The sequence below is a fragment of the Xiphophorus couchianus genome, chromosome 9 (genome assembly GCF_001444195.1).
Source record: "Xiphophorus couchianus chromosome 9, X_couchianus-1.0, whole genome shotgun sequence".
NCBI lineage: Eukaryota > Metazoa > Chordata > Actinopteri > Cyprinodontiformes > Poeciliidae > Xiphophorus > Xiphophorus couchianus.
Window position 1 is genome coordinate 16,700,663 of NC_040236.1, and position 26,161 is coordinate 16,726,823.

The window sequence follows — 26,161 nt, forward strand, 5'->3', positions numbered from 1 at the left end:
TCTGCAGGTACTCTTTAATAACTCCGGAGTCAAAGTGCTAACACGTGCAGAGTCTGACCCAAGTGATTTTTCTGTTTGTATTTCTATTACATCCCCAAACTATATTTAATGCCACATTTATTATATGTACTTAAATAAAAGGGGTGATTATGTTCACTTCTATTCAAATGCTTATTTGAAGCCCTGCTCCAATGTTTTCTTGCTAACACTGCTCTGTTCCCCGAGGCCAGGAAACTCATTTGTTGCAGAAATGATGACCATCACAAAACAATGTCCATCTCTGACGTCAGCCAGCCAGCTTGTATATTCAGAGACCCAGCAGCGCGGGAACGGTAGCGAGCAGCCTAGTGGCCCACCAGACCACCTCTATTCATCAACACAAAAGTGCTCAGAGGGGTGCTAATTGCATTAGGCGTCCTTCTCCTTTCCTCAGTGGCCTGTGCGTGTAGAGTAGGGAAGGGTGGGGGTGTCTTGTGTGGAGTGGAGGCAAGAGGGAAGGAGTAGAGGAGAGGAGTGGTAAGAACTGTGGGACGTTTGAGGAGTAGGGGAGGCAGAGTGTGACGGTGAGTGGTGGGAGTTGGCTAAGCCCCGCAAGCCTTCAGGCAGGCGTCCCCTCAGTCACCTCTGCAGCTGCTGGCAACGTCTCCAACCCCCCTCCCTCACACAAACAACACAAATACGAGGGACATGACAGGCTCGCTTCCTGTCGATCACTAAAAAACAACTGAATTTACACATCTGGTGTTTCTCTTTAACAACTTTGCCTTTAACCTTTTACATTCTCACAGTTTTCCCAGCTGCATTTTCTTCATATGTTTCTGTCCACATTACGAAGCTCTTGTATAAAAATAGAGGGGCCAAAAAAAGAAAAAAAAGAAATCTAAAAGGCAAGTGGCTTCCTTCTTCAGCAAAATTAGATGTCTTCTGAGCCTGCAGCCATGAGAAAGCTTTGAGGTTCAGAAAAATAAATATTTTTCTGGGCTCTGGTTTTCAGTCAGTATTTGTCTTTCCATGCGAGTACAATCAAACAAGCTAAGCCGAAGTCTAGGGAGATTCAGACGACTTGTAAACAAACCAATCTTCTGAATTTTATTTATGTTAATTTAAAAAAATGACAATTAAAAATAATACAACTTTGCTGCAATTATCCAAATTTTTCTCATCTCTTGCTCCACAATTTATTATATTTAGTTTTCACAGCTCTAAACTTCCTAAAACATAAACTCTTTCAGTATGTCCTTATGATTATTGGACATGTCTGTACATTATTTGTATAAGATATAGATTAGAATAGAATTTCTACTGAAGTTGTTGATTTATTCTTAAAGTGATATAAAATCAGGTCAGTCTTAATTCTTAATTTTTCTACTGAATAAACAAGAAATTAAGTCCCTATTTTGTTCATTTTCTCATTATTGTTGGGGCAAAGACATAAAGGTATAAAAACTTTGTCTAAAAATACTACAGTTTGACTGCATTCAAATGCAAATTTAGCATAAGTATACAACTTATTTTATTTTCTACATTCACATTTTGAGTTATTTTACTTTTATTTATAGTCATAACTAAACAGAAAATGAACAATTTCTAAATTTAGGATTAGTTTTCACTACTTATATACTTACTAACATTGTGCTTTTGTTTGCATTTCCTCTCTATATAGAGTAAAACGAGTATAACGAGCTGATATCCTCTGGTTAATTAGTGACACTGTTTGTTTATATAGAGCCTGAAGCCTTAATAAAAGTAAAGGGTGGGGCTTGTGGGTTTTTTCATGACTGGAAATATTTTCAAACAGTCAAATTTGTGCTTCCTGTAAGCAAGGGAAAACTGTAGCAAAGTTGGTTTTGGTAGCGAAATAGGTTTTTTAAATGGTTTTTGTCAATCTTTTCTGAACAAAAACAAGGCCAAAGAAGGTGTGACAAAACTTTCTTAACGGAGATTAAATTTTTTTCTCCAACAACTGAAACCTATTTCAGGTGTGTGAAAAAGCAGAGGCTTTTGAATCTTCATCAGAAAGGCTCGGTGAAATAAAGCCTTGTAGTAAATGTGATAAGACTAAATTGACCATAAAAAAAATGAAGACAAAAGACTAAACACTGACTGAAACCCAAGTACATTTTGAAATAAAATCAAATAACATTGATTTCAGTGTTACTACGGAAATGTAGTAACCCTCTTTCCAGTTGAACAACAATTTGCAGCAGCAGGTAGAGGAGGGGCAGAGCTCTGCTACTTTATAGTTGGGGAAAAAAAACTGATCATTCTGTCTTCGCATTGAAATCACTCAAGTCGAAGAAGTGGTAACTTTAAAATTTTGCTAAACCTTGATGCTGGTTGTTATTGGCTTGTTGGGGAATCATAACTTGGCCTGTCTACCTACCTTTTTATAAAACAAGCAACAAATGCCCAATTAAGAATATGTTGGCCATACTTGCTTAGTCTTTTTTTCAGTGACTAGCCACCGCAGCATTAGCACTCACCTCTACACCAGCTTTACATGATAGAACGTCTCCTTCCTGACCACAACTTTGAAAAACATACTTGAACAAACTTTAGTAAGGATGTTTTCCACAGATCAGAGATGCATTAAAGTTGTGAACTTATAAACAAGCTGGAGTTCACAGCTTCATGGTGCATTTAAGGAACGCTATGTAAATTCAAACATCACTTCTGTAATTCAAAGCAAATTGTAAAACTGTGTGAATGTTTCAAGTATAGTATAAATTTAAACATTTAGCTAACATTTTTATCCATTTCAATTATAGGTAAGGAAAACCTAATTGTAGACTGAACTGAAGAAAATGGCTAATGTGCTAAATGTACTAACATGGGAGTAAAACTGAAAGGGAAGCTTGAGGCTTGTATCGTTTAGAAATGTGGTGGTCTCGTGAGTTTTTTCACATATTCTTGGAGATGGAAAATACATTGTTGCCCTGATGGCTTTTGGTAATTTTTTCTCTTCCATTTAGCCAAAAATGACATTTGTATATGTATGTTGTAAACATATAAATTGATTTTTAATAGCCAGGCATTTTTCTGTTTGGGAATGATAAAGTATGTTTTGTTGATCTTTTTGGAAGTTTTAACAGAAATTTGGCTTCAAGTTACTACATGACATATTGCTCTGGTATTAAGATATATTTTCTATCTGTAAGAACACCTACCTGCTCAGGGATACTTGTTAATGTTTGTTGATGGGTTCACTGGGGAAAAAAGTATACATTTTTAGTTTTGGTACATGTGTATGCTTGATGATTACTAGAAAACTGGGCAGTTTTGACCTCTTAGCGGATTTGGGGTTGAAGTTTTTTAACTTCACTTCCGGTCAAATGTGTGACTTTGACTGGAAGTAATGTAGATGCTTTAAAGAGGCCCAGAGCGTCTTGAATTTTTTAGAGATTCTGGGGAGGAAGCTAAAGATTAGGGTGATTTCAAGGAAGGCCTCCACCCTCAGAGTTGAGAGTTCACATAGGCGGTCTTAATACTGGCAGTAAGAAACAAAAAGCAGGTCACCAGTTATAAGAAGGGTTTGATTACTATAATTCAAATGGAGATTTTTCAGTTGATGATTGAGAGCATTGGGGAAATTTCAATATAACTTATATTTTTATAAAATGTAAAATAGAAATAAACTTTATGCTTCAAACATTGTGCAACTTTTGAGATGTGTACCATACTTCTATTAGAAATAGACTTCTCTGACTTATTTTTTTAGGATTTATCCCCCTATCAAGATTCTTGGAGCATTCATTTCTAATTTTTTTAACTGATTTGCTTGAGGTGAAGAGCTCCCCCCGCCCCCACCACCACCAGAGTTCAACTGTTTAGATTTGCAAAAGCAGCAAAATCTAAATATCAAAACAATCTCTTTTTTGCAGGGATCAGAGTTGTATTATTACATATAAATTAAAAAAAATATGAATAGCTTTTAGGTATTCTGTTTTTCCCCCATTGTTTGCTATGATTTGATTTGACATGGGATAACAATAGAAGAATCTCTGTTCTGGCATGGTTGGAGCTCTCATAGGCGTCAGTGCCACCTCCGCAGCTCTCCACCTTGTTTTAATTGCCTTCAAGTTAATTACTCCAGTAAGTGTGAAACAATGTTGTCAGATTTCCCCTGCACAGTGCTTTCACTCTGTGCTCTGCACCCCTGTTGGCCAAATGGGGGAATCATAGGTGGATGAATAGTTCTTTGGAAATAGCTGTAAACATGAGTGGGTGGGGAGGGGGCTTGTTGGCTTCGTTGACCTGGTTAGTTGACAGTTACATGATGTTTGTGTATTACTTAACATTTTTTCTTTTGGTAAATATGAAATACTTTGTCTTGCAAGCGTCTTTCAGTGCACATGTTTACCCTTTGTTGTAGATTTTTTTTTTCCTTGCCAATTTGCTTTTACTGTAGGGTCTCTTGGCAACAAGCTTTACCTGAAGTGTCTCCATACAAAATCTGTCAACCTAATTTAGCAGTACGCTCATCACCTGATGAGTACAGGTCTGTATTAGAGCCGATCTGAAGGTGGGCACGGCTGATCCTTTAAGGTCCCTCTCTCCTCCCCGTTCGCCTGATTCTCCATGCCACTGGCATCGGCCCCATAGATCACTGCTGTCGCAGCGTGTGTAGGTGCTTGCACCGCTCTGTTAGCCTCATCGCTCATTCTCACTCGTCAACCAGGCTGCTGATCTCACCCAGACCCCGTCTCACTCCCCTTCCTGACTGCCTGCCTCCCTCTAGTTTCGTCTCCTTGCTTTCTCCTTCCACTCGCTCGCTGCTTTGCTTTCTCACACACATTTTTTTAATTAGGCAAAAATCAAAGGCGCAGTATGAATATTCATAAGGAAACTGCATTAATATGCACAATTATGCAAATCAGCATGCAATTAAGTCTTGTGTCTCCAGAGAGCCTGGATAGCATTAGTGCATTAGACAGGGAGAAGGGGATGATGGGGGTATTTTGGAGTTTTCTGCTCCACCAGTTTTCGACTGTGTTTTCTTTGTGCCACACTTGAATTCTTTCTTTACCTCTACCATTATGCTTCAGTCTTTTTCTTCACATTTTGCTTTGTTTGGGGGAAATTTACTTGGAATAATTAAATGCGACATAGATAACATTGTACCTCATGCATTACATTAGGAAGTAAATGGTTAATTTTATGGTATTCAGCAACCATAATTAACTCTAATGGGAACATTGTACAGCATTTTAAACATGTTTTTCTTGCATATTATTAATAGTCTCATTATATTTTCTTAATATTAACCGTGTTTTGAATTACAGGTTTGTGTAGCACTCGTCAGTCCTGACTGTTTGCAACTCAACATCTTGTTTTTTCTCCCAGCAATAGATGAGCGCAGTGGCTCTGGATCCTGGGGCTCCACAGAACAGAACAGTCCCTCATTCACCACCCAAGGACGGGTAAGATCAAGTCGCACCTGAATTTAAAATTGCATATCTAAGGAGTAATACCAGATGCTTTGATACTGACACCCTCACATGTATTCATTTAATCACACAACCAGAACTGAAAATGCACAGCCTCTTTTCCTGAAAACTGCCACAGCAGTGTGCCATATTTGATTTGCAGTGGTAGTGTTTTTTTCTTTTTGCTTTCCACCTAATAACCTTGGCCCAGGATCCTGCATTGGCAAGCACCCTTGTAGCTCAGAACCTCTGTTGAAGCCCAGCGGTAATTGCAGCTTCACATCCAGCCTAACTGTCTTGGCACCGGTCTGTAAATACAAAGTACAGGGGGTGAAATAGATGCAGAAAGCTTTGATTACCACAAGTTGATAATTAAGAAAGTCAGTCTGAATCCCTCGAGCTGATTCAGATTTGTTTGGCATTGCTCCCGTTAGCTAGAAAGAGAAACCGAGGGAAGATAACTGCTAAGGTACGTAGGAAAACTGACATGAGGATGGCTCCATATTCAGACGTGTTGTCCTCTGCTTGTTGTCAGGGATGAGGAGTCAACTCCGTAGCTTGGATTCCAGTTCTGGTTAAGACGCAAAAACAAAGACTTCAGACTTGGCTTGCACTCTTGCTCCTAAGACTCAAGAATCAATAAGAATCTGTTGAATGTAATTAGATATTAAAGTAAGGTAGTAATTGTGCATCATTTCAGCAATTCTTGTCCTTCTGAATTACCATAGTGTACACAAGTGGCTGGTAGTCATGGTAACGTTACACACAGCACAGATTAGCTCTGCAATGTTTCTCGACAGTAGGAGCCAGTAATAGGAGTTAATAGCAGCTTACATGTTTTGTTTTTTTATACTACCATTGAGCTAATATTAACAGTAAAAATACATGTGCAGCACTAATAGAAATGTGCATATTTTCTTCTTCACTTTCATCTGACATGTTATTTTCTCAGCATCATTACAGACACTTTCAGTATCCTCAAAATGAAAGCTCTTCTGGGTTTTCTTTTCACATGTTAAATTTTCTCTCGCATTTGCTAACATGTTTAGCAAATGTCCTTTCCTCTTTATGTTTAAGTTTACTGGGTTTACCTTGAAGCTTGTACCTTGTATTGTTTTTACCATAATCTCCGGAGTATTGAGCACACCTGAATATAAAGCACAGCCACTAATTTTAAAAGAGAATTTTTTTTTACCATTATAGGTGTCTATAGGATATCTATATGCCGCAGGTGTTCATGTTTTAACATGATACTTACCCGAAAAGATTTTACTTTTTATGAAATACATTCTGGTAAGATACATAAATGCTTTTTCTAAACAGTGCCTGTAGCATAGATGCTTAAAAAATACTAGCCTACCAGGAAAAGTCATAGATTGCCATTATTCATCTTCCTCCAGTGCACTAAAACTATTAAAGTCATCTTTTTGGTGTCAGAATAGAAAAGCATCAAAATTACTTCGTCACGGACTTCCTCAGTCTGTCTTTCGTTGTTTCTCTCAATGTCACTTTCGTTTCGAGGCAAATTTGCCCTTGAGCTTGTGCTGTCCTCTTCATCACACAGCAGTCCAGCCTGTCGAAACCCTTTGATGATCCATATATTAGCAACATCATTGTTTAAGCCAATCTGTTCAAAACGTGTGAAAAAAGTAGCAATCAATAGTCCAGAAATTACGGTGTACTTGATGACAACTGCAAAGTAAAAAGAATTAAGACATTTAAATACTGCATACTGCCTATGGAAAGTGGAAGTGGTAAATTTGAGTCCAGAGACTAAGAAGCCTTACATATATAAATACAAATACATTAATGGTACTTCATAATTAAAAGTATTTTTTTGGGGGGGGGTTCTTTGGTATGTTTATCTGGCAGAAATTAAACTACTTCTACTACGTTTTTTACACCATAAACACATATTTACATTTGTAGTTAGGTAATTATTATACTCCATTTCAAATAATTCCCAGGAATCAACTTGACCTGAAAAAAATAATCAAAAATTATTGGAGACATTGCTCACCTCGGTATGCAGGCTGCTAGAAGCTGAAAGTGAAACTCTGGTTTGACCTGCTGTCTGATTAATTGATTAATAATCATCTGACCACTTTGGGACACATAACTAGCATTACAGTTTAATTTTCTGATGGTCAGTTGATCCTAAAGATCAAGATGTTGACACCATGTTGAAAGTATGGGCCTTGTCCTGACTCAGCAGAACACCATTAACTCCAAACCAGAAACTATATAGAACTGGAGTGCTCAGAAAACAACACACATACTTTAAAAGATGTGATGGGGCTTAATGTTGTTGCTCGTAGTTCTTATCTTTACATCAGTAAAACATTTTTACCAGGATGTCTGGCAACATGAGAAATTGTCACAGCAGCTCAACCATTATGAATCCACAACAAACCTACATAAATACTGGTATTAAGCAGTCTGAACAGCATTTATAGTGATAAATGCTGTTCAGACTGCTTAATACCAGTCCATGAGAAACTTCAGACTTGACTTGTACTTAAAAACACAAACTTATTCAGACATTTAGACTTGAACCTGAGTTATATTCTGTAACATTGATCCTACAGAGCTATGGAGAGGGATCCCACTTCAGTGAACATGAAGGCTTGTCCTCCCCATTTATTAGTTCAGGGATTGCAGGTATGTCCTTTAATTTACTTTTCTACAGCTACTACCTAATTTTCTGGCCCTACATTTTTTTTCTTTCAATCCTTTTGATTACATAGCAATTTGTACTTTTTGACTACGAAAATAGTTTTGTAGTGAAATGTGTATGTGTGCCTGCATTCATAGTCCTATATATGTTTGTATATGTGTGTGTGTGTTCATCCGGTGAGGGTTGGGGATGTTAGGGTGCTGAAGCAGAAACCCTCCCTGGGGTTTTGTCTGGCGGGCAGCTTTATGCAGCTGAGCGTATTGAAAAAGGGGGAAGGCCTCCCTGAACAGTTTCTATTTATGAAAACCTACTTTTCATTTCTGTTATCACACATCATTGCATCCAAGTGTTTTTGAGCAATCTGTTCTAATTGCGCCAAAATTTAAGCATGTTTTTTTTCTTGTAGGTAAAAACGAGAGGCCACCGTACACTCCCTTTGTAAGCCAGGTATGTTCCACCGTTCACAGTCCTTGCATGTCTCTGACAGGCCATACAAGTAGAAACTAAATTCAGTGCTGAATCGCTAAAGGAAGCTCCATTTTCTCAGTTCTCATTTCAGACACTTTGAATTTACAACCGTCTTTGTTTCTTAGAAGAGAAGTTGATGTTTTTTGTTGTTCTTTCCCACGCATGTTGTTGGTAAAAGATTTGCTCTCTCTGTTTCTAGCCTGGTTTATTTCCAAGTGACATAGCAATGCCCAGCCCAGATGCTTTGTCTCCCTCTGGCATAAAGTCAGGCTCTCAGTTTTATCCATCATATCCTAACAACCCCCGGAGAAGGCCGCCTGAAGGAGGCTTAGGTAAATGAAAAAAAAAAATAAAGACATTAAACATTCTTTGGTGCTAGTAGAGCTTTGATTTTTTTTTTCCTCTTTTTTTTTTTTTTTTTTTACCACATAAAGATGTCAAAGTCTGTTTTCCAAATGTTATGATTACATTTTTACCAGATTTGGTCCAAAAGATAAAACCCATCTCTTCCCTCGTCCTTTGATACTTAGATAAAATTATCCACTTAAAGATCTGAGACTGCAGTATGCACTGGTTTGAGATGATTTAATATGCCCTTATATTTCATGGAAGTGTATATCAGTACTGCAGAAGATATGAATATGTAAGAAAAAACTACCAATTATGCCTTATTGATGTTATAAATTTTCTTTAATGTATTTACATTTGTTTAGATAATGATGTATTGCCTATATAGAAACATACATAAATATGCTATAGGTGTACAAGAAGTATCTTTATGAATAGTCTGTTTTTTTGTAAGTAAATGATTAAAAAAACTGTGCTGCAGATTGTCTGAGAGAGTTTTTAATCAAACAGAAAAATAAAGGAATTACAAAATCTTTCTTATTTATGCATTTAACCAAGTTTTCTTAAACACAATACAAAGGGCATCAATCTACACACTGTGGCTCAATGCCTTCATCTAGACAGTTTTATGACTTTTAACCGACCTGCTCGTCATCTATCAGTCAATTATGAACAAACTGGCTGAGTGATTAATTCGTCTCTACTTTGTTCATGTATTTATTTCACCATGACTATATGTTCATAATACATCAAGGGAGACAGTGTTCTTTTTATGTTTTGTTTTTCTCATGTGTTGGTATATTTAATTGTAAATGGAAAACACCAAAGAAAATAAATGTTTACCGCAGTAAAAACAAAAACAAATGGGACAAAAGAGATTCAACCTCAATTGTTTAACTTTGTATGAATGGGATCTGTCAGTCTTGATTTAAATTGAATTAAATGAGTGCTTGTCTTAAAATCCAAATAGTAGCGGCCATTTTATGTGTGTCTTTTACTAGAAATAAACATATTTTTAATCAGCTTTACTCTGGTTATAGAAGAAGAAAGAGAAACACTTTGTCACTGACACATTTGCGACAGCTTGTTCAGAATTGCTGAAACTGGATCAACGACATAACCCAGCACATGAGCTTGCATATTTTTTGCTTAAATTTAATTTATGTTTACAGTTCTTATTTATTTAAAACTATTATTCTGTTGTGATGTTTTTTTTTTTAAATGTTCTGTCTACAGAGACCCAGCCAAAGAAGATTCGGAAACCCCCTGGCCTGCCGTCCTCGGTGAGAACTCCTTTCTTCTCTTCTGATCTCCTCAGCCTCACAGCCAGTTGCCCGTTTTCTTTTCTGCGTGCATATCCTGCGGCTCCCCCGCCCCGCATTGAGCCGTCCTGTAGCAGACAGGAGTAAAGACCGTCTGCTCAGACATACACTCAGAGAACTGCCAGTCACATCATTGTTGTGGCTGTTGCTACAGTCAGGTGGTCTTAAGTGGTGTTTGAGATGATTGTCTTCCATGCAGTCGGGCACTTTTATCTTATCTTGTAGTAGTTTGACAAATTTATGAACTGATTTCTTTCAACAGCCTGATCTGAACTGGATGAACATGTAGAACCCATGTTCTACATGTTCATCCTATGCAGTCTGGAAAAGTATAACATTTGATTTTCAGTGTTTTCTGGGCCTAGATGAATATTTATAAAGAAAGTGATGATTGGAAAAATATTCACATTGTCTCCCTTCCTAGTTTTATTTCTTTCTGTTTTCCTAAAAGAACAAAACACAAAGTTGAGTCTGGAAAAATCAAGCATATTCACATTAATAATATGTAGGAGCCCTGGTAGAATGAAGGTGTTCAGCTATCCAAGTTGTTCTTTTTTTGTGTAAATGTAGACATTGTATTTGGCTTTAAAGTCATTCTCCTAAAAATGCTTCATTTACTCCTACAGTTCATAATGTGGTAACTTAGATAAGCTCATGATTATCATTTAACATCTTAAATCTCTCAAAACTTCTGCTCGCGTCCAAGCAGGATAAAATTTCTAGTGATGGCATGCCTGACTGTAACTTGTGTCATTTTTTGTCAGTGTGCCCAGAGGTAATAGCAGCCGCTGGGAGGATGACGGCAGCCGCACATAGCTGCAAATACAAGTCACCGTTACTCATTTTATTGAACTGAATCAGGTTCATGCCCATTCATGAATCAGAGTCACATTTTAGTTTTGACGTATGTACTCATACTCAGCCTGTCTGCTTAAACAGTTTAAAGCAAAAATCTTGTTTTTAGTTGGAAAATCTACAAATCAAAATGAAGTAAGCAAAAACACAAGCTCCGCCCATTTTTTTCTGCTCAGATTGATTCCAAAATGTCTTAAGCATTAGTTAGTGGATTTCCTTTTTAAGTTTGTAGGACACTTGAGTGTTAATCCTAACACACACTGACTTAAAGTCCTTGTGGGCCAGTGTCCCGTGTGGTTTAGATGTTTTGCTGCTTGAACACACCTGATTTGCATGAGTGGGTCATTAGTAGAGTCATGCAGAACACTGGAGGAGGAAAGAATTGATTGGTTGTAATCAGGTGTGTGTGGACCTACAACATGCAGGATTAGAACTGCCAATCCACCCCTGGACTAGCAGGTTGTTAGTTGGATCTTTTTAAGTCCAGTCTGAATACTGTGTCACTACTATGAACTGCTGTACTTTCACTAAGAAGTTCTATTTGTGCTTCTGTAGTTCTCAGGTAACAGTGAGCTGCACGATTAAATCTCAAATTGTAACTTCTTCCGATTTATTTTCCTGATGTTTAATTTTAATAATTTTGATACAACGCTCTAAATTAAATGTTTTAAATAAAAAAAAAAGTTGCATTATTTGCATGTGTCTTGAATTGAGTTCACTTCTTCCTGTTACACCCCAGTACTCAGTTGCTACTAGCTGTACTGAGAAGTGACCCAATTATCAAATAGTGTTTGCCTATGTGTAATTTAATCTCTGAGGTCTGTGAGAACATTTCTGAACAAATGGCATCATTAAGGCTTAAGAAACAGCAGGCAGGTCAGTGATGAAGATGGTGAGATACTTTATGAGGGGTAAGATTATAATACAGTATCCCAAACTTGAGGAATGGAGAGAATATTGCCTGACTGGAACCTAGAAAGACAAGTGCATTTACCACACCTGCAAAAACAAAAAAAAAAATAGTACTGGACTAAATCCTGAACACATTGTTCCTAAAGCAGCATCATGCTGTGGGATCTGTCTTTCTAACAGGGACATCAAAGCTGCTTTGGTTTGTGAAAATGAACAGAGCTAAATACAGAACTATCCCTGAAGAAAGCTTGTCACAGGTGACAAAAGACTGAAGTCCAGGGCAGAAACTCCGCAGCTAGGAGGACAAGTTTAAACATCCACATAGAGCCTCAAAGGGGTGAACAGTTTCATGTTAAAATAGCCTAGTCCAAGTAAAGATCTAAACTAAGTTGAGAACATGTGGAAAGGTGAGCAAATTGATCTTCAGATACTTTCACTTGGAAATAAATACGTGTTTAGTACATGTAGATTTTTGGATTTTTATTTAGCAATGTTTAAAGCCTTTTTTCCCCTTGTGATTTACAATGATGCGTTTCTTTTTGATTATCTTAAGATTTCTATGCAACACTCTGAAGTTTATGTTTGCAGGATAACAAAGTTGTGGAAAAGTGCTACAAATGCTTTTGGAAGGCACTGACTTCTCCAACTGTTTGCATTAACTATTTGTAGTATATTTAGTTTATGCTCAGTTTGTGGACAGAGCTAAACATGATGAGGTCTTCAAGCCACCGTATTGAAAAGTTTTGTTGTTTTACACAAGCGAAGCTGCTGTTTGGCAACACAGCTGCCACCGTCCACCTGTAGGTGTTGTGTTGAAGTGGCCTCAGAAACCTGTGCGTTGGGACGCCGTTGTGCTTTTTACATCGGATGTTCGAGTGTGAACCCCATCTAGCCAACACTTTCTGTTTCTTCTCTGAACCTCCGTCGTTCTCTTTAGTAACACGAACGATGGGGCTGTGTGGGTTTTGGTGCGAATGATGATGAGATGTCTGTTTGTGTGAACCCCCCACCCTTGCCTCACCTCCGCCTACGCTGCACCACATGATGGCCTGGGTGGGCCTCCCCCCTGCGAGTGACCCAGTTGTGAGGCGCAGTGCTTGCGAGGCCTCTTAGCCCCGTGTCTGAGCCCAGATTAATGACTGATGATCCTGTGGTCTCTTTCCACACTCCTACCATCCTCCCTTTCTTTTTTACCTTGCCAAACTATCCATTTTCCTCTTTATCTGCTTTTATAGCTTGAACAACATTGCTTTGAATCCAAAAACTTTACGCATCCACTTGGTTCCTGTAAACCCTTCCCCCGCTTATGTTTCAAAAACTCAAACATTTGTTTCTCTTCTGGGCCCTACTTGTCCCTTTTCCTACCCACAAACCTTTGGGGTTGAATATAAGCACGTGTAGGTTAGTTTGATGTTAATCTTCATCGATTCCCCACCTTTAGCAATAAACCTTTTTTTTTTTTTTTTTTCCCATATGTGTGTGCAGAGGCTTTCCTTTACACGGTCATAACCTGAATCACATTAAACCCGTATTAGTTAAGGATTTTACCCTATAAATCTCTTTCTTTCCTGAGAATACAATTACCCGGCAGTGCCTGTCATTGTGCGGCTCTGTGCTCCCATCTAGAGCAGCAGGATTCGCAGGACATTGTTCCCGGTGAAAGAACAACTCAAAGCTTATTGTTAAATGAAGCCATCTCCATCATGTTTCCCCCCGAATTAACCGTGATCATTTTAAATCCCCCGTTTCCTTCACACTCCCTTGGCCGTATCAAGCTTTGTTTAAGTCATTTAGATTACCGTCCCCTGTCCCCCTGAACACCCCTTATCTCTCCACCCATTTCATATATCATCAGGACCTTAATTTTTTTTTCTCCCCTCTCAATCCTCATCCTTGCCGCTTTACCACCCCCTACCCACCACAGTTTCTCCCTGTCTCTCTCCCTCTCTTTCCGTCTCTCTCGCTGACTGGATCCCAGCCCCCATCTCTCTCTCTCTCGCTCGCTCTCTGTATTTCTCTCTCCCTCCACTCGTTCCCTCTCCTCAGCCCAGCTGCCTGTGGAGTTGGATGCGGTCCAGGAACAGGCAGATGGCTCTGTAATTAGAAGTGCATCTCTCCATTCCCTTTCCACTTCTCCTTGTTAAATCAAATTACAGAAAAAATCCCTTTTCTGGATTAGCATTCTTTGCAGCATAGCCTTCATTCTCTTCCCTTTTCCTGTTTCTGCCATGTAGTACAGAGGAAGAGGAGTGAGTGAGTGAGTGAGTGAGTGGCACATGAGGGTGAATGGAAAGCAGGGACTTCCTGTGTCCATCCTCAGTCTTTATTGCCACTTTAGTTTCGCCAACATTTAGAAAGGATGTTCATGCACAGGATTTCAGCTTTGTTTTTAAGTGCACTGCTTTTTGGTTTGTGCATGAATGGGTGTGTTGGCTCACTAAATGCATGGTATGTGCGCGAGCTGATACTGAGCATGTTACAGGGAGGGGCTGCGGGCCTGGCAGTGCTATGTCACTGGGGTCCTAGGAACTAGAGGAAATGCTCACTGTGCGCTGGGATTCAAGCCGTCGCTGTACCCAGCATGCCATGGCCACTGTGGTCTCCTCTACAGGCGAGGAGCTGGCCTCGCTTCCTCCTCCACCTCCAGCAGACTCCCTCATGCCATCTTGTGGCCGTTTGAGGCCACTATAATCCAATAGTTGTCCATGGGTAACTAAAATAATTTAGTCAGCAGGAAATTTGTTTTTTCCTTGTATTCCAGGTCTTTAAAACTCTTCAGTATGTGGGCTTACCACTAATCTGTCATCAAGCAAATATATTAAATCATGTAACACTGATATTACCTATAATAATGTTTCTACAACCTTTATTGGTTATTTTTAGCATTTAATCAGAAACATAAACTCAATATTGTAACTTTTTTCCATTATGTTCTTTATAGATCAACTCTGAAGGTCTAACAATGTGATGTTTGTTGGGTAATTAGCTTAGGTATCCGTTTTGCAGTTGGTTGCTTAACAGTGTTGCTCAATCCTGCTCATCACAGATGAGGTTGGCCATATTCTGCACCTATGAAGTTTCAAAAATGAAGACAGGATTTTAGAACCAGAGGAGGCAGGGAAGAGAGCCATCCAAGTGTCTGTTATCATCCAAGGAGAAATTGATATGGTCAACAGCATGATTTTAGTTGAAGCATAATGTTTATGATTTTTTTTTACATTTCTACTTTGGCAGACTATTTTCATCCAAATCGGTGTGTTTTTCAAGTCCCGTTCCGCAGTTCCTGTGTGTGGCAACAAGTTGGGGTCCAGTCATTGGCCGGCTCTGTCTGCGCTTTGATTTCAAAATAAAGCTGGTGGATGCGGTGTCTGCTTACCCCCTAATAAAACGGGTTATAAAAGTTTTCAGCGGCTATAGTAGTCTTAAGGATCAGAAAGCACCACAAGTGTTGTGCATGAAAAGCTGATGAGCCAAGAAAAATAAAGAAGTAAAGCTCCTGAATACTGTCTAAATTTAGAAAAATTGTCCTAGATCTTCCCACTTATTGTCTGACCAGATTAAAGTTCTGTCTGTGATAAATGTGGAGACACAATGCTGATGCCCAAATTAATTCAACTTCACCCATTCTAATGACTTTGGGTAGATGATGTGGTTAATACGATTTAAAAAATTTAAGCAAGACAAATTCCTAATACTTAATGAAAGCTAGTTGTTTTTTTTTAATAAAAAGGTGCAATAGAAATAGATTTATTTCTCTGAAGTCCCACTGTTGTCTGATTTTATTTCAGTTATCTTAATTGATTTATTGTGAATATTTTTTGTCATTTGAACATGCGGAAATAATATGCATAATTGTAATGATGGACAACTAAGCTTTTGATACTAATTGAATATTAGTAATTATAATTATTATTATAGATAAAACCCATCTGTGGTGTTTGGCACCTTAAAAGTTCAGTTCTGAGTTCAGCGACCTGGTCTGTCCCGATGACGTCAGAGCGACCTGCTGAATAATGTGCATGAAGCAGCAATCCACCTGGGTTTTGGTGCGTTTTTGCTGTAATTCTACCTGCCGGCTGGTCGCACCGACCCTCTCTAATCGCAACACGACACCCTTGAGCCTGGAAACCAGCTCACCCCTACATGAGTTGTAATAGCAGTAGGTTAAGTTTAACCTCTCTTGCCATCTTGGTTCTTTCAACAACAATAAAAAGCTAAACAATCGGGCCTTTAAAAGCTGCCTTTAAGTGCTTTGTGAAAGATGTTTTAGTTTCCTCTGTTTATAAGCTTGTTTGGTGCAGCTGCAAATGTTTCCCAACAGCTAAATTTGTCTTTCTTGTGAGGAAAATGTGTAGCCTCTGTCTGGCTGCCAGCTGGCTAGCAGTGTGCAGCATCAGATCTAAATAGGTATAGCGCTGAGTTACTGTGCTTTATGGATGAAACTCTGGCACGCTTCAAAAGCACTCAAAACAAGTAACTGGAAATATTAGCAGTTTTAATATTGTAACATTTGAATTCTTTTAAAAAAGAAAACTTGAACGCTTGTTTGTTTAGGTTTATGCTTCTACATCCGGAGATGAGTTTGCCAGGGACAATGGAGGGTATCCTGGTGCTAAACCCGGCGCTGTCTATCCTGGCACTTTCTACATGCAAGGTAATGTTTCAAGATACAACGTCTTGTGTAATGGCGACTTCTGTTCATTTTTAATATAAATTGTCAAATATTATTTCCCATCCCTCAGAAGATCCCTGGTCATCTTCTGGCTATTCTGGGATGTTGGGTAACTCTCCTCACATTGGACAGCCAGGCTCCTTCCCAGCTATCAACCCACAGGACAGAATGGTGGGTTTGTGCTTCATTATTCCTCAAGCTTTCAAATTTCACATATTGTCACTTAAAAAGAAATTTGATCATACTTTATTTTAAAGTCTAATATTTACATTTGCAATATTTTTTGTTTTCTTTAAAAGCAACCTTTATAATGCGTTGTATTATTCAGTTATTCATCTTGTACTTCACTGTACTTTTTTGAAGCTTCACTCTCTGTCTCTGATCCAGCAGAACTATTCTCTGCCTGGCAGCGAAGTCAACGGCTTCCACTCTGCCCCCACCACCTACAACCACACATCCACCATCAATGGAGAAGGCATTATGGGTAAGCACCCAAGTTTCTGGACAGCATCTTCAGCTGATCTGTTGAAAGGCTACAACTGTTAGTTTGTTCTTATTTATTCATCTATTTATTTTCTCTGCAGCCAACCGAGGCACAACAGCAAGCAGTTCAGGAGATGAGATTGGAAAAGCTCTTGCTTCTGTAAGTTTCTTATTTCTTTTTGTTCTGTTTTTAATAAGTTCACACTGACTAGATATTTAGATATTTCAAATTATGATTTATATCGACTATACCTTTCAGATTTACCCATCGGACCACAACAGTAATAATTTCTCTTCGGCTCCTTCCACTCCTGGCTCTCCCCAGGCCATCCCAGGTAAACCTCAACCATCATTTACAATAGATATGACCAGAAAAAATGTGTCTGCAGCTCCATCTGGTGTTTATATTAAAGAACTGACTCTTAACATGATTGAACATTATCTCTGCAGGAGCTCAGTCTCAGTGGCAAAGACCAACCACACCCAACTATGAAGGGCAACCACACACACTGGTAAGTTGACATCTTTCTCTACTTCACCAAATGTTATTTTAAAGCATTAAAGGGTCATGAGGTTGTGGTATCATATTCTGTTTGAGGGTTTTAGGTAGATTATATCCTACATGCATTATATGCAAGACTTAATGCTTTTGGCATCAGGAAGCCACAGAAAAATGCACTTTAGGTTTTGGTTTAAAACTGGACTCGGGCTTCTTATAATAGGTCTGGTCTTAGTGTTAAACAGTTTACATTATAAACTAAACACTTTGCTTTCAATACTACCTATTTAGTCTAAGATAAAGCCGGTCCTGATGCGACATGTCTAGGTATCGCAGATCCTAACTGGAAGACAGCTTCAGCCTTGTTTTGTTTCCTGATTTGTGACACTTGAGTGAAATTATTACTTCTGTAAAAACTTTTTCAACTTAGTTTATTTTTAAGCATGTTAGAAAAGCTTTTTGGAAAAGAAAATGAGCGGAAAATTATGAAGATTTGAAATGTATCATGCTGAAACAACCTCCTGCTGAAGAAATGGTTAAATTTTGTTTGGCTGGAAAACAGCAACAGTGCTAAGAAACTGAACAATTGAAGTGAACAACATGTTTAGTAAAATGCTATTTAATTAACTTTATTCAGTTTGTACATAAAAAAATAATTAAATTGAGGATGTTAGAGTTATCTATAATAAACTATGGTAATTCTTTTTGATCAAAATCTGAACCTATTTTTTATATTGTATGTTTTTGGTTTTTTTTTAATGACAAATGTAATTTTGTAGTGATATGAGAAAACTATGAATGTGCTTGTGAAGGTTGTAACTTTTCTTAGATCATGTTCTTATAGTTCTGTTATGCTAATGGTCACATTTCATGAACTTGTGCAGCAGAATAAAATGGAGGACCGCTTGGAAGAGGCCATCCATGTGCTGCGTAGTCATGCTGTGGGCCAGAGCCCAGCGTTAGAAGGCGCTCACTCTGACATGCACAGCCTGCTGTCCTCAGTGCACAATGGGGGCCTTGGAGGCCTCTCCCCAGCTTTCCCCAATGCCAGCCTTGCTCTCAGCAACAGACATCCTGCTTTGGTGAGTCATTTTTCCTCTATTTGTTCTGTCTTTTATGTTTTCAGCTGCTAAAAGGATTACATCGACCAAAATATCTCTGCTAGAAATGAATGTACTCTCATAGAGGACGAGTAAAAGTTCAGTAGCTTAGATGCTTCTGAGATGACAATGTTCCTTTTAAGATTTACTAATGGTTCAGTTTTTAAACGGTCTCATTGCAACAATTTACATAGAAATAATAAAAAATACTTTATACTAAGCAACAAATTATGTATTCAATTTAATTAGCTTTGCATTCTATTGTGTTAAAAAATGTGCATCATTGTTTTGAATATCATTTGAAGAGGAAAGAAAAGAGTTTAGCACGTCGTCTTTGTTGCCATCTGCTGGCCAAAGATTATATTGTAAGAAGCAATATAATTGTCTTACAATATAACTTGTTCAATTAAATTTAAATGTATGATTTACTCCCCCATAAAACTTACCAAAGCACTCCAGCTAATTTTTAATAGATTGACATTAGTATGCTCCACTTTGATCAGCAGGGAGGGAAACATGAGGAGCCCACAGGACTTCCTCCCAGCAGCACCCTCCTGCATGGCCATCACGCCACCGGACCCACGCCATCCGTTGGCCAACCAGAAGGCTTCACTAGTGAGATAAACTGTTAATTTTTTTTTTTACATAAAACTCTGAAAAACTGTCATTACAGGTCTTCTTTTTTTTGGAACCAAGCTTCTCGACTATGGTTAGTAAGTATTTGTATGCTTGTCTTTAGGTCTCCCTGGAGGTCTGGCCCGGTCAGCTCACTCTTCCAGCAGCTCAGACATCAAAAGAGAAGACAAAGAGGATGATGAAAACTCATCTATTGCAGACAAGTCGGACGAGGAAAAGAAGGACTCCAAGGCAGCACGTAATCGAACAAGGTAATCTTGAATTTGGCTTCTTTAGAACATTTAGTTAGCATTGTTTATTATTCTCTTGCAATGCACATGTATTATGGAACAATAGAAGAAAGTTTCCCATCAACTAAGTATGATAGCACAGAGAAAGTGATGGGATAGTTCTAAGTTTCTGTTGCAACTCCAAATTGAAGTTATCTAAGGGTTAATTAACCCTTCTTGTGTTTCCCGCTGATTGTTCAGGCTATGCTAGGTGTTTTAACATTGTCAACCTCCCCTCCCTTCATGTCACGTTTTCAGAAAGGAGGCGTTGACCCTCCAGATGCTCTCTGGCCTATCAGACCAGAAAGATGAGTAAGTTTCTCCAACAGAGGATCAACTTTTAGTGTTTTGGGTTCTTAGAAAACAACTCTCCCAAGAAATGTTATTTCACTTGCTGTTTAAAATTATAAAAGCACTTTCCACATTTTTTTCACAGAAATGTTATAATTGGTAGAAAAAAAACATTAAAAAAACATGTGGATAAGTAAATTATACATCACAAAAATATATCGTTAACATGGATTTTATGCAACTATAACCAGTGCACACATACCACAAAATATGAACCGCTGTGAATTTATCAAAGTGGTCCTCCTAACCTGGAAATGATGCTTCTCGGATGGCTCCTTTACTTACAATGTTTTAAAAAAAAATGTTTTGTGATGCAACCAAATGATTAAATTTTAATCTAAGAAAATCTATGAATTCTATGAATTCATAAGAAAATTGGATGAAAATCAATGAATGTGTCTGATAGGAAACTGTTAATGGACTTCTCAATTATTATTGGAAAAGCAATCAAACTATTATTAAAATTGCCTGTTCTACATGTTTCCAATGGTGTTTTGACTATCCTTGATGTTCAAGCAGGGAAAGGACCAAGACCTGCTCTACTCTAAAAGGACTTAAAAATTCTTCTTGTATAGTTTTAGAGTATTTTTCTACATTTTAATAGGCTGAAGCACACACTGAAGGGAACTTATGTTTGGCCCATCCTCTTCACCTTCAATTTTAACTTGCATGACCAAGAGCTTCTTGCCACAGCTTAATTGTTCACAAAATATTGTATTGGGAGGGAACTTGCTAGTTGTATACTGGCTCACTCAATCTAAAGCACATAATATTTGCCATTTATATTTATATAATTACTTTCACAGGCATGCCTGACTGCAATGTAGGGCATTTTCCAAAAGTTAGCAAAGGATAAAGTTATTTTATGTTTAGCAAATCTATTAATGTTTCAAATCATGTCTGTAACTAGTTGAACTTGCCAGTTACAATCAAATAGTCTTTTAGATAACAGCAGATGGTAAAAATAAGATTTTAGCAGAATATTTCTGTGTGTGTGACACTTTTGTGTGGTACATCAACAAGCATCAACGCGCTGTTTGTATTTTTTAGCAGTCAGGACAATGAGGACGACGAGGACGTTCCCCCTGAGGTGAAGATGGAGCGGGAGAGGGAACGGCGAGTGGCCAACAACGCCCGGGAGCGTCTCAGAGTGCGGGACATCAACGAGGCTTTCAAGGAGCTCGGGAGGATGTGCCAGCTGCACCTCAGCCATGACAAACCTCAGACCAAACTCCTCATTCTCCATCAAGCGGTCAACGTCATCCTCAATTTAGAACAACAAGTCAGAGGTGAGTTCTTAGAAGCGACGTGTTCATGAGCCGCCGGTGACCTGTTTAGTTCTTCATTGCGAGGCGCGTTTCTGCTTTCCCTTGGTCAGAGCGCAACCTTAATCCCAAGGCGGCGTGTTTAAAAAGGCGTGAGGAGGAGAAGGTTTCCGGGGTGGTGGGGGAGGCACCCATGCAGCTCCCAGGAGGCCACCCAAGCATGGGAGGAGATGGACACAATCCAGTTGGCCACATGTAACTCCAGGTGGGTTTTCTAAAAAATAAATAAATAAAAATGCTGGTAATTGTAAATGTTTGATCCTCAGTTGTATGCTTTGAATTTTCATAAGGATCAGAGTGCAGGAAGATGCTTCATCTACACAACTCCATGAAATTATTCCATTATCCTTGCTAACAAATGTTGCAATAAGGGGCTTTTCTAAAGAACTGTCTTTGTGAACAATTCTTATAAACACCATTCTTAAATGGAACTGCAAAAGAAAATACTGTCAAGCAGAAAATATGAGCTGCAGATGGTAAAGATATGCAGCAAACCTGGCTGTTGACTACATTTGCTTTATTTTTCTCTTTTCCAAACAGTAAATGTGACATGCTTAACCACAATCCTCTTCAGTGTGGAAATTGTTACTGCAGGAAGAACACTTGATTTGCTAATTTTTGTATCAAGGGAGTTTTTAAAACTTAGGCTAAGCGAGTAAAAAGCATTTTAAAAAGGAAAAGGCTGCCGACCCACCGATCTTCAGTCTGTCCCTTTAGTGAAGGAGGAAATTTATCTGAAACAGGGAGTGTGACTGTAATACAGAGTCGCTCTGTTCTGTTCTGTTGGATGAAACTTTGAACCTCTCCATGTGATGTAACGTACTGAGTCTGGGAATGTTTGCAGTCTCCTGAAAATGTCACCATCAAGATAAGTGTCTACATTCTGTAGGGAACCCACACTTAGATATTTATGGTAAATCTTGCTAAATGCTAGTTATTCTGAAAATTAAAACGAAGCACGAATGACCATTTTAAATGTCAGCTCCAAATTATCTTTGAAAATCTCTATTATATAGTGACGTCTCTCACATATAGCGTTGCTTCTACCTCTGATATAAATGACTTTTTTTCAATAGTTTAGATTATTACAATAGAGCATAATCAGGTCTTTGTAAAACATCATTTAGGCAGCTGCAGCTTATCCAAAATGCTTATATGAATTGTGCTAAAAAAAAAAAAAAAAAGTGTTTTGCTTAGTTTTTTTTATTTTTTATGTCTTTCTAGCTTTTTAATGTGTTTGGGTTTTTTATTGCTTTACAGATCTGGTGTTTTCCTGGCTCTCAGAGGATGTGGCCTTAACAGATTTCTTCCACCCATTATTCTCAGTGTGTGTGTGCGTGTATATATGTGGACATGTCCGTGTATTGTCCGTTCGAGTTTCAAGATGCACATTGACACACTCACATGCATACTGCCAAAACTGACACAATCTGTTTTTCGCACTCCCAGCCATGACTACAAGCTCAAATGTGAAGAACTTTTTTTTTTTTTTTAAGTTTTGGTTTGTTTTATACATGTAATATTTTTCTTTTCTTTTTTGGTTTCCAACACGATAATTGAACACCAGAGTACTTTTTGTCCTTTCAACACTTTGGGACGACACACACTGCCAAGAGGTGCTCTGGTGGAGGAATAAAAAGGAAACCTATACAAACACAAATTAAATCAAGGATTTGTGCCTAATTGTTACATGTTTTCTATTTGACATTAAGGCAAATTGCTTTACATGTGAGGAACATTTGTGAGGGATTGCTTATGTGTATGAGCAGTTATTTTTTTAAATGTATGTCATTCCCAGCGTGATGGTACAGTCTTACATATGTTATGTAACTCACAGCTGGAGTTGAACTGTCAAAATTCAGTGACTTTTCCTCGAGCGCGTGGAAAGTGGCAGAGAGTCGGCCCCCATGTTTTTGACATTTCAAGTGCAGCTTACCTGAAAGATGGGAACTCCAACCAGACGTGGTCTCAGCCCCCCCGCGAGGCATCTGGAGGCTTGGAATCAAAGACTTCTTCCTAGAAAGTTATGATTTTTCCAAGTGAAAGAGTCGGTCAACAAAACAAAACAAAAAAACAGTTCTTCCGCTTTTGTTGACCAGGCATTCTCACGTTTCTCCAGCAAGCCCTCCGTCACGCATTCAGGTTTTTGTCCTGCTTTGTGTTGTAAAGCATACACGGACGAGACGAAGCACAGTTGTACAGATTTAGGCTTGACCTGCGTCACATTTCAGTCCCTGAAAGTCTTGTAATAAAGCCATCAGAATCATCTGTGAGCGACCAGCACCACTTTTTGTGCTGCTCCTTCCTCAAAATGGTTTACTGACGTTGCCAGCGGACTCGAGTCTTTTTTCCCTGCCCTTTTATTCATGTACTTTAAAAGGCAAACAAATCCAGGAGGGATTTTTTTTCTGCTCTCAGTCGAAGCAGACGAGCCTTTTGTGTAATTCCTAAACGAGCATTCCCGCTGAATTACGAACCCTTCACCTTCCTCCCGACCTTCGGCGTGTTCTCCCCTTTCTTACTGAGAGAAGTGTGACCTGTAAATTCACTTCATACATTATTCTGTTTCATTTTTCAAAAGTAAATATATATAAAAATATATATTTTTTGTTAGTCTATACATTGTAGATTTTTTACATAAATGGCAATATTAGTTTGAAGTTTAGAGTGTATTGTAGATGAGCTGTATAAGGGGATATTTAACACTTAAATGATGTTCAAATTTTAATTTGAAATTAAACTGGGATGCAAGGAAAAGGATCGACAGATGATCAATGAGCGTGTTTGTAAATCCTTTTATTGTCCCAGTTTTAGTTCAAAGGCACATCAATAACTACTAAGTTGAATGCCTTCTTTTCCATTTGGGCATATCTGGACAGAGTTTGTGCCACAGTCATGTGACAAAACATCAGAAGGGATTTCTTTTCTTTTTTCTTGTCTCCAACAGTAATTATGCAACTGGTTTTTGAATGTAGCTACCATGCTAAATGTGGATTTGCCTTCATTTTCAAAGTTGTTTCTGGGTTTTGTTAGCACATTGTAATTTCTTTTCACTTTTTTTTTAATGTCTGCCCTTAAAACCAAGTAAGTCTGTGTCTAAAGGCAGATGTCTGGATTTGGGTGTAAGGTAATGGATATTATTGAGAACAAAACAGTGTTATTGTGATGTTATTCCCATGTCATGTTAATTATTTCTTTCTTTTTTTACCAACATGTAATCACAAGTGGGAGGTAGAACATTTTGTGTGTTTCATTTCTACAAAAAAAGGAAAAAAAAAATATGAAGAAAAAGACATATACAAATCAATAGTGTGGCCTTTTCATTCTCAAGACTTAAGATGTCACGATGGGAGAGTGATGCCTTATCAGTGCCTGAACTTGTATTTTTTTCCATTTAAGACAGTTTTATGTTGTGTACCATATCATTTCATTTATCTTGGAGATTAAAGAGGTACTTGTTCATTCCCCCCTCCCCCATCGTCCCTTTTCTCCAAATGCTTTTTTTCAATTTTTGAGGAAGAAGTTTAAATGGTATAAAGAGATTTTCTTTCAGTGTACCTAGTTAAATAAATAAATGTTAAGCAGATCTTGTTTAGTTTATTTCTTTTTCTCTGCTGTCTGTTCAACTGGATTACATTGTCCAACCTGCTGTTTTCCATTAAGGTCACTGGTCCAGGTTAATGGGTACCCTGTAATTACAAAATTCACATGACAAGGTTAAAAAAAACCAACAACTGCATCATCCTCTGATCTATTATCTGCATAGACATGTTTCAGGTGTGTTGCTTCGATGTAGGGAGGGAGTTTTTGTTCCTGCATTAGCTGAATCATCTGAATAGGAGTATTTTATAACTTGTTTCCAGTGGCTTTCAATATGTGTAATCAGTAGTTATCGTTATCAGACCTGAGCTTAATTTTCCGGGGTTTTTTTGTGTGACTTTGACATTGAGATTTTTTTTTTTATATCAGATTAATTTTCACAAGATCAGTAGGTGTACTGGATATCTGAAATTTTTTCAAAGAAAAATGTCTAAATGTGGTTTATATTTGTCTCTAAATGACACACCTAAATTTTGTAGTGGCACAAATTTCACTAATTTCTTCAGAAACTTGTAAAGTTTTGACTTCTCTCAACAATAGCAAACACTGATTTTATATCAAGCAAAACATTTTCAGGTTTTTAATGACATTATTTAGCTGAACTATAAAGGGACGCGACCAATGAGTGTTAAATACATTTACAGAGTTTGTAATTCTGGGTTGAGGACAGTGTTGACTTATTTCTGACTCGATCACTCTTCTATTTACATACGAATAGATGAGATTTGTCCTGTATATTACATTAATGTAGCAATAAATGTGCCATTTTTAACAACAGATTATACCTTTTACAATGTCTGGCTTTTGAATATTGTATACATAAAAAAATAAAAGGAGTCTTTTTAATAAAAGAATTTATTGTAGTTCGGAAATTGAATTTGTTTTAATTGCCAATTAAATACATTTGGGAGAACTGTACAGGTAAATCTCAAATTAGAATATACTAGTGGTTAATGGATTTGAATAATACAAGTGAAACTCATCTGCATGTATATATTCATTGTAGTGTAACATTTCAAGGATTTAATTCTTAATTTTGGTTAGTATAACTTTTTGTTTCTCCTATATCAGAGGATCAATGAAAAAAAACTTTAATGCAGAATGTCCGCCTACTGAAAAGTATGTTCCTGTGGTGTATATCGCATAGAGTTTATCAGTCTTTGGCTCTAAGTGTTAAAGTCCAGTTTGCTTTTAATAGTGGCTTTCAGTTCATCTTCA

The 26,161-nt window shown here is 38.0% G+C and overlaps 1 protein-coding gene across 10 annotated transcripts in view; it reads left to right on the top strand.

Moving 5' to 3' along the window:
• The window catches only part of tcf3b (transcription factor 3b), a 35,660-nt gene extending 9,863 nt beyond the window's left edge, over positions 1-25,797 (top strand). For 2 of the 10 annotated variants that reach the window (XM_028027155.1, XM_028027164.1), the window contains 18 exons: positions 5,344-5,420; positions 8,015-8,087; positions 8,510-8,550; positions 8,771-8,903; positions 10,156-10,202; positions 16,563-16,662; positions 16,751-16,851; positions 17,068-17,164; positions 17,265-17,323; positions 17,423-17,498; positions 17,614-17,675; positions 18,547-18,744; positions 19,266-19,377; positions 19,502-19,649; positions 19,926-19,979; positions 21,069-21,307; positions 21,397-21,548; positions 22,604-25,797. In XM_028027155.1, the coding sequence (XP_027882956.1) occupies positions 5,344-5,420; positions 8,015-8,087; positions 8,510-8,550; positions 8,771-8,903; positions 10,156-10,202; positions 16,563-16,662; positions 16,751-16,851; positions 17,068-17,164; positions 17,265-17,323; positions 17,423-17,498; positions 17,614-17,675; positions 18,547-18,744; positions 19,266-19,377; positions 19,502-19,649; positions 19,926-19,979; positions 21,069-21,307; positions 21,397-21,542 (1,763 nt within the window). In that variant the 3' untranslated portion in view covers positions 21,543-21,548; positions 22,604-25,797. The remainder of the gene's footprint in view (positions 1-5,343; positions 5,421-8,014; positions 8,088-8,509; positions 8,551-8,770; positions 8,904-10,155; positions 10,203-16,562; positions 16,663-16,750; positions 16,852-17,067; positions 17,165-17,264; positions 17,324-17,422; positions 17,499-17,613; positions 17,676-18,546; positions 18,745-19,265; positions 19,378-19,501; positions 19,650-19,925; positions 19,980-21,068; positions 21,308-21,396; positions 21,549-22,603) is intronic. The other 8 variants (XM_028027161.1, XM_028027159.1, XM_028027160.1 and 5 more) reach the window with 8 other exon arrangements.
• Positions 25,798-26,161: the final 364 nt, after the last annotated feature.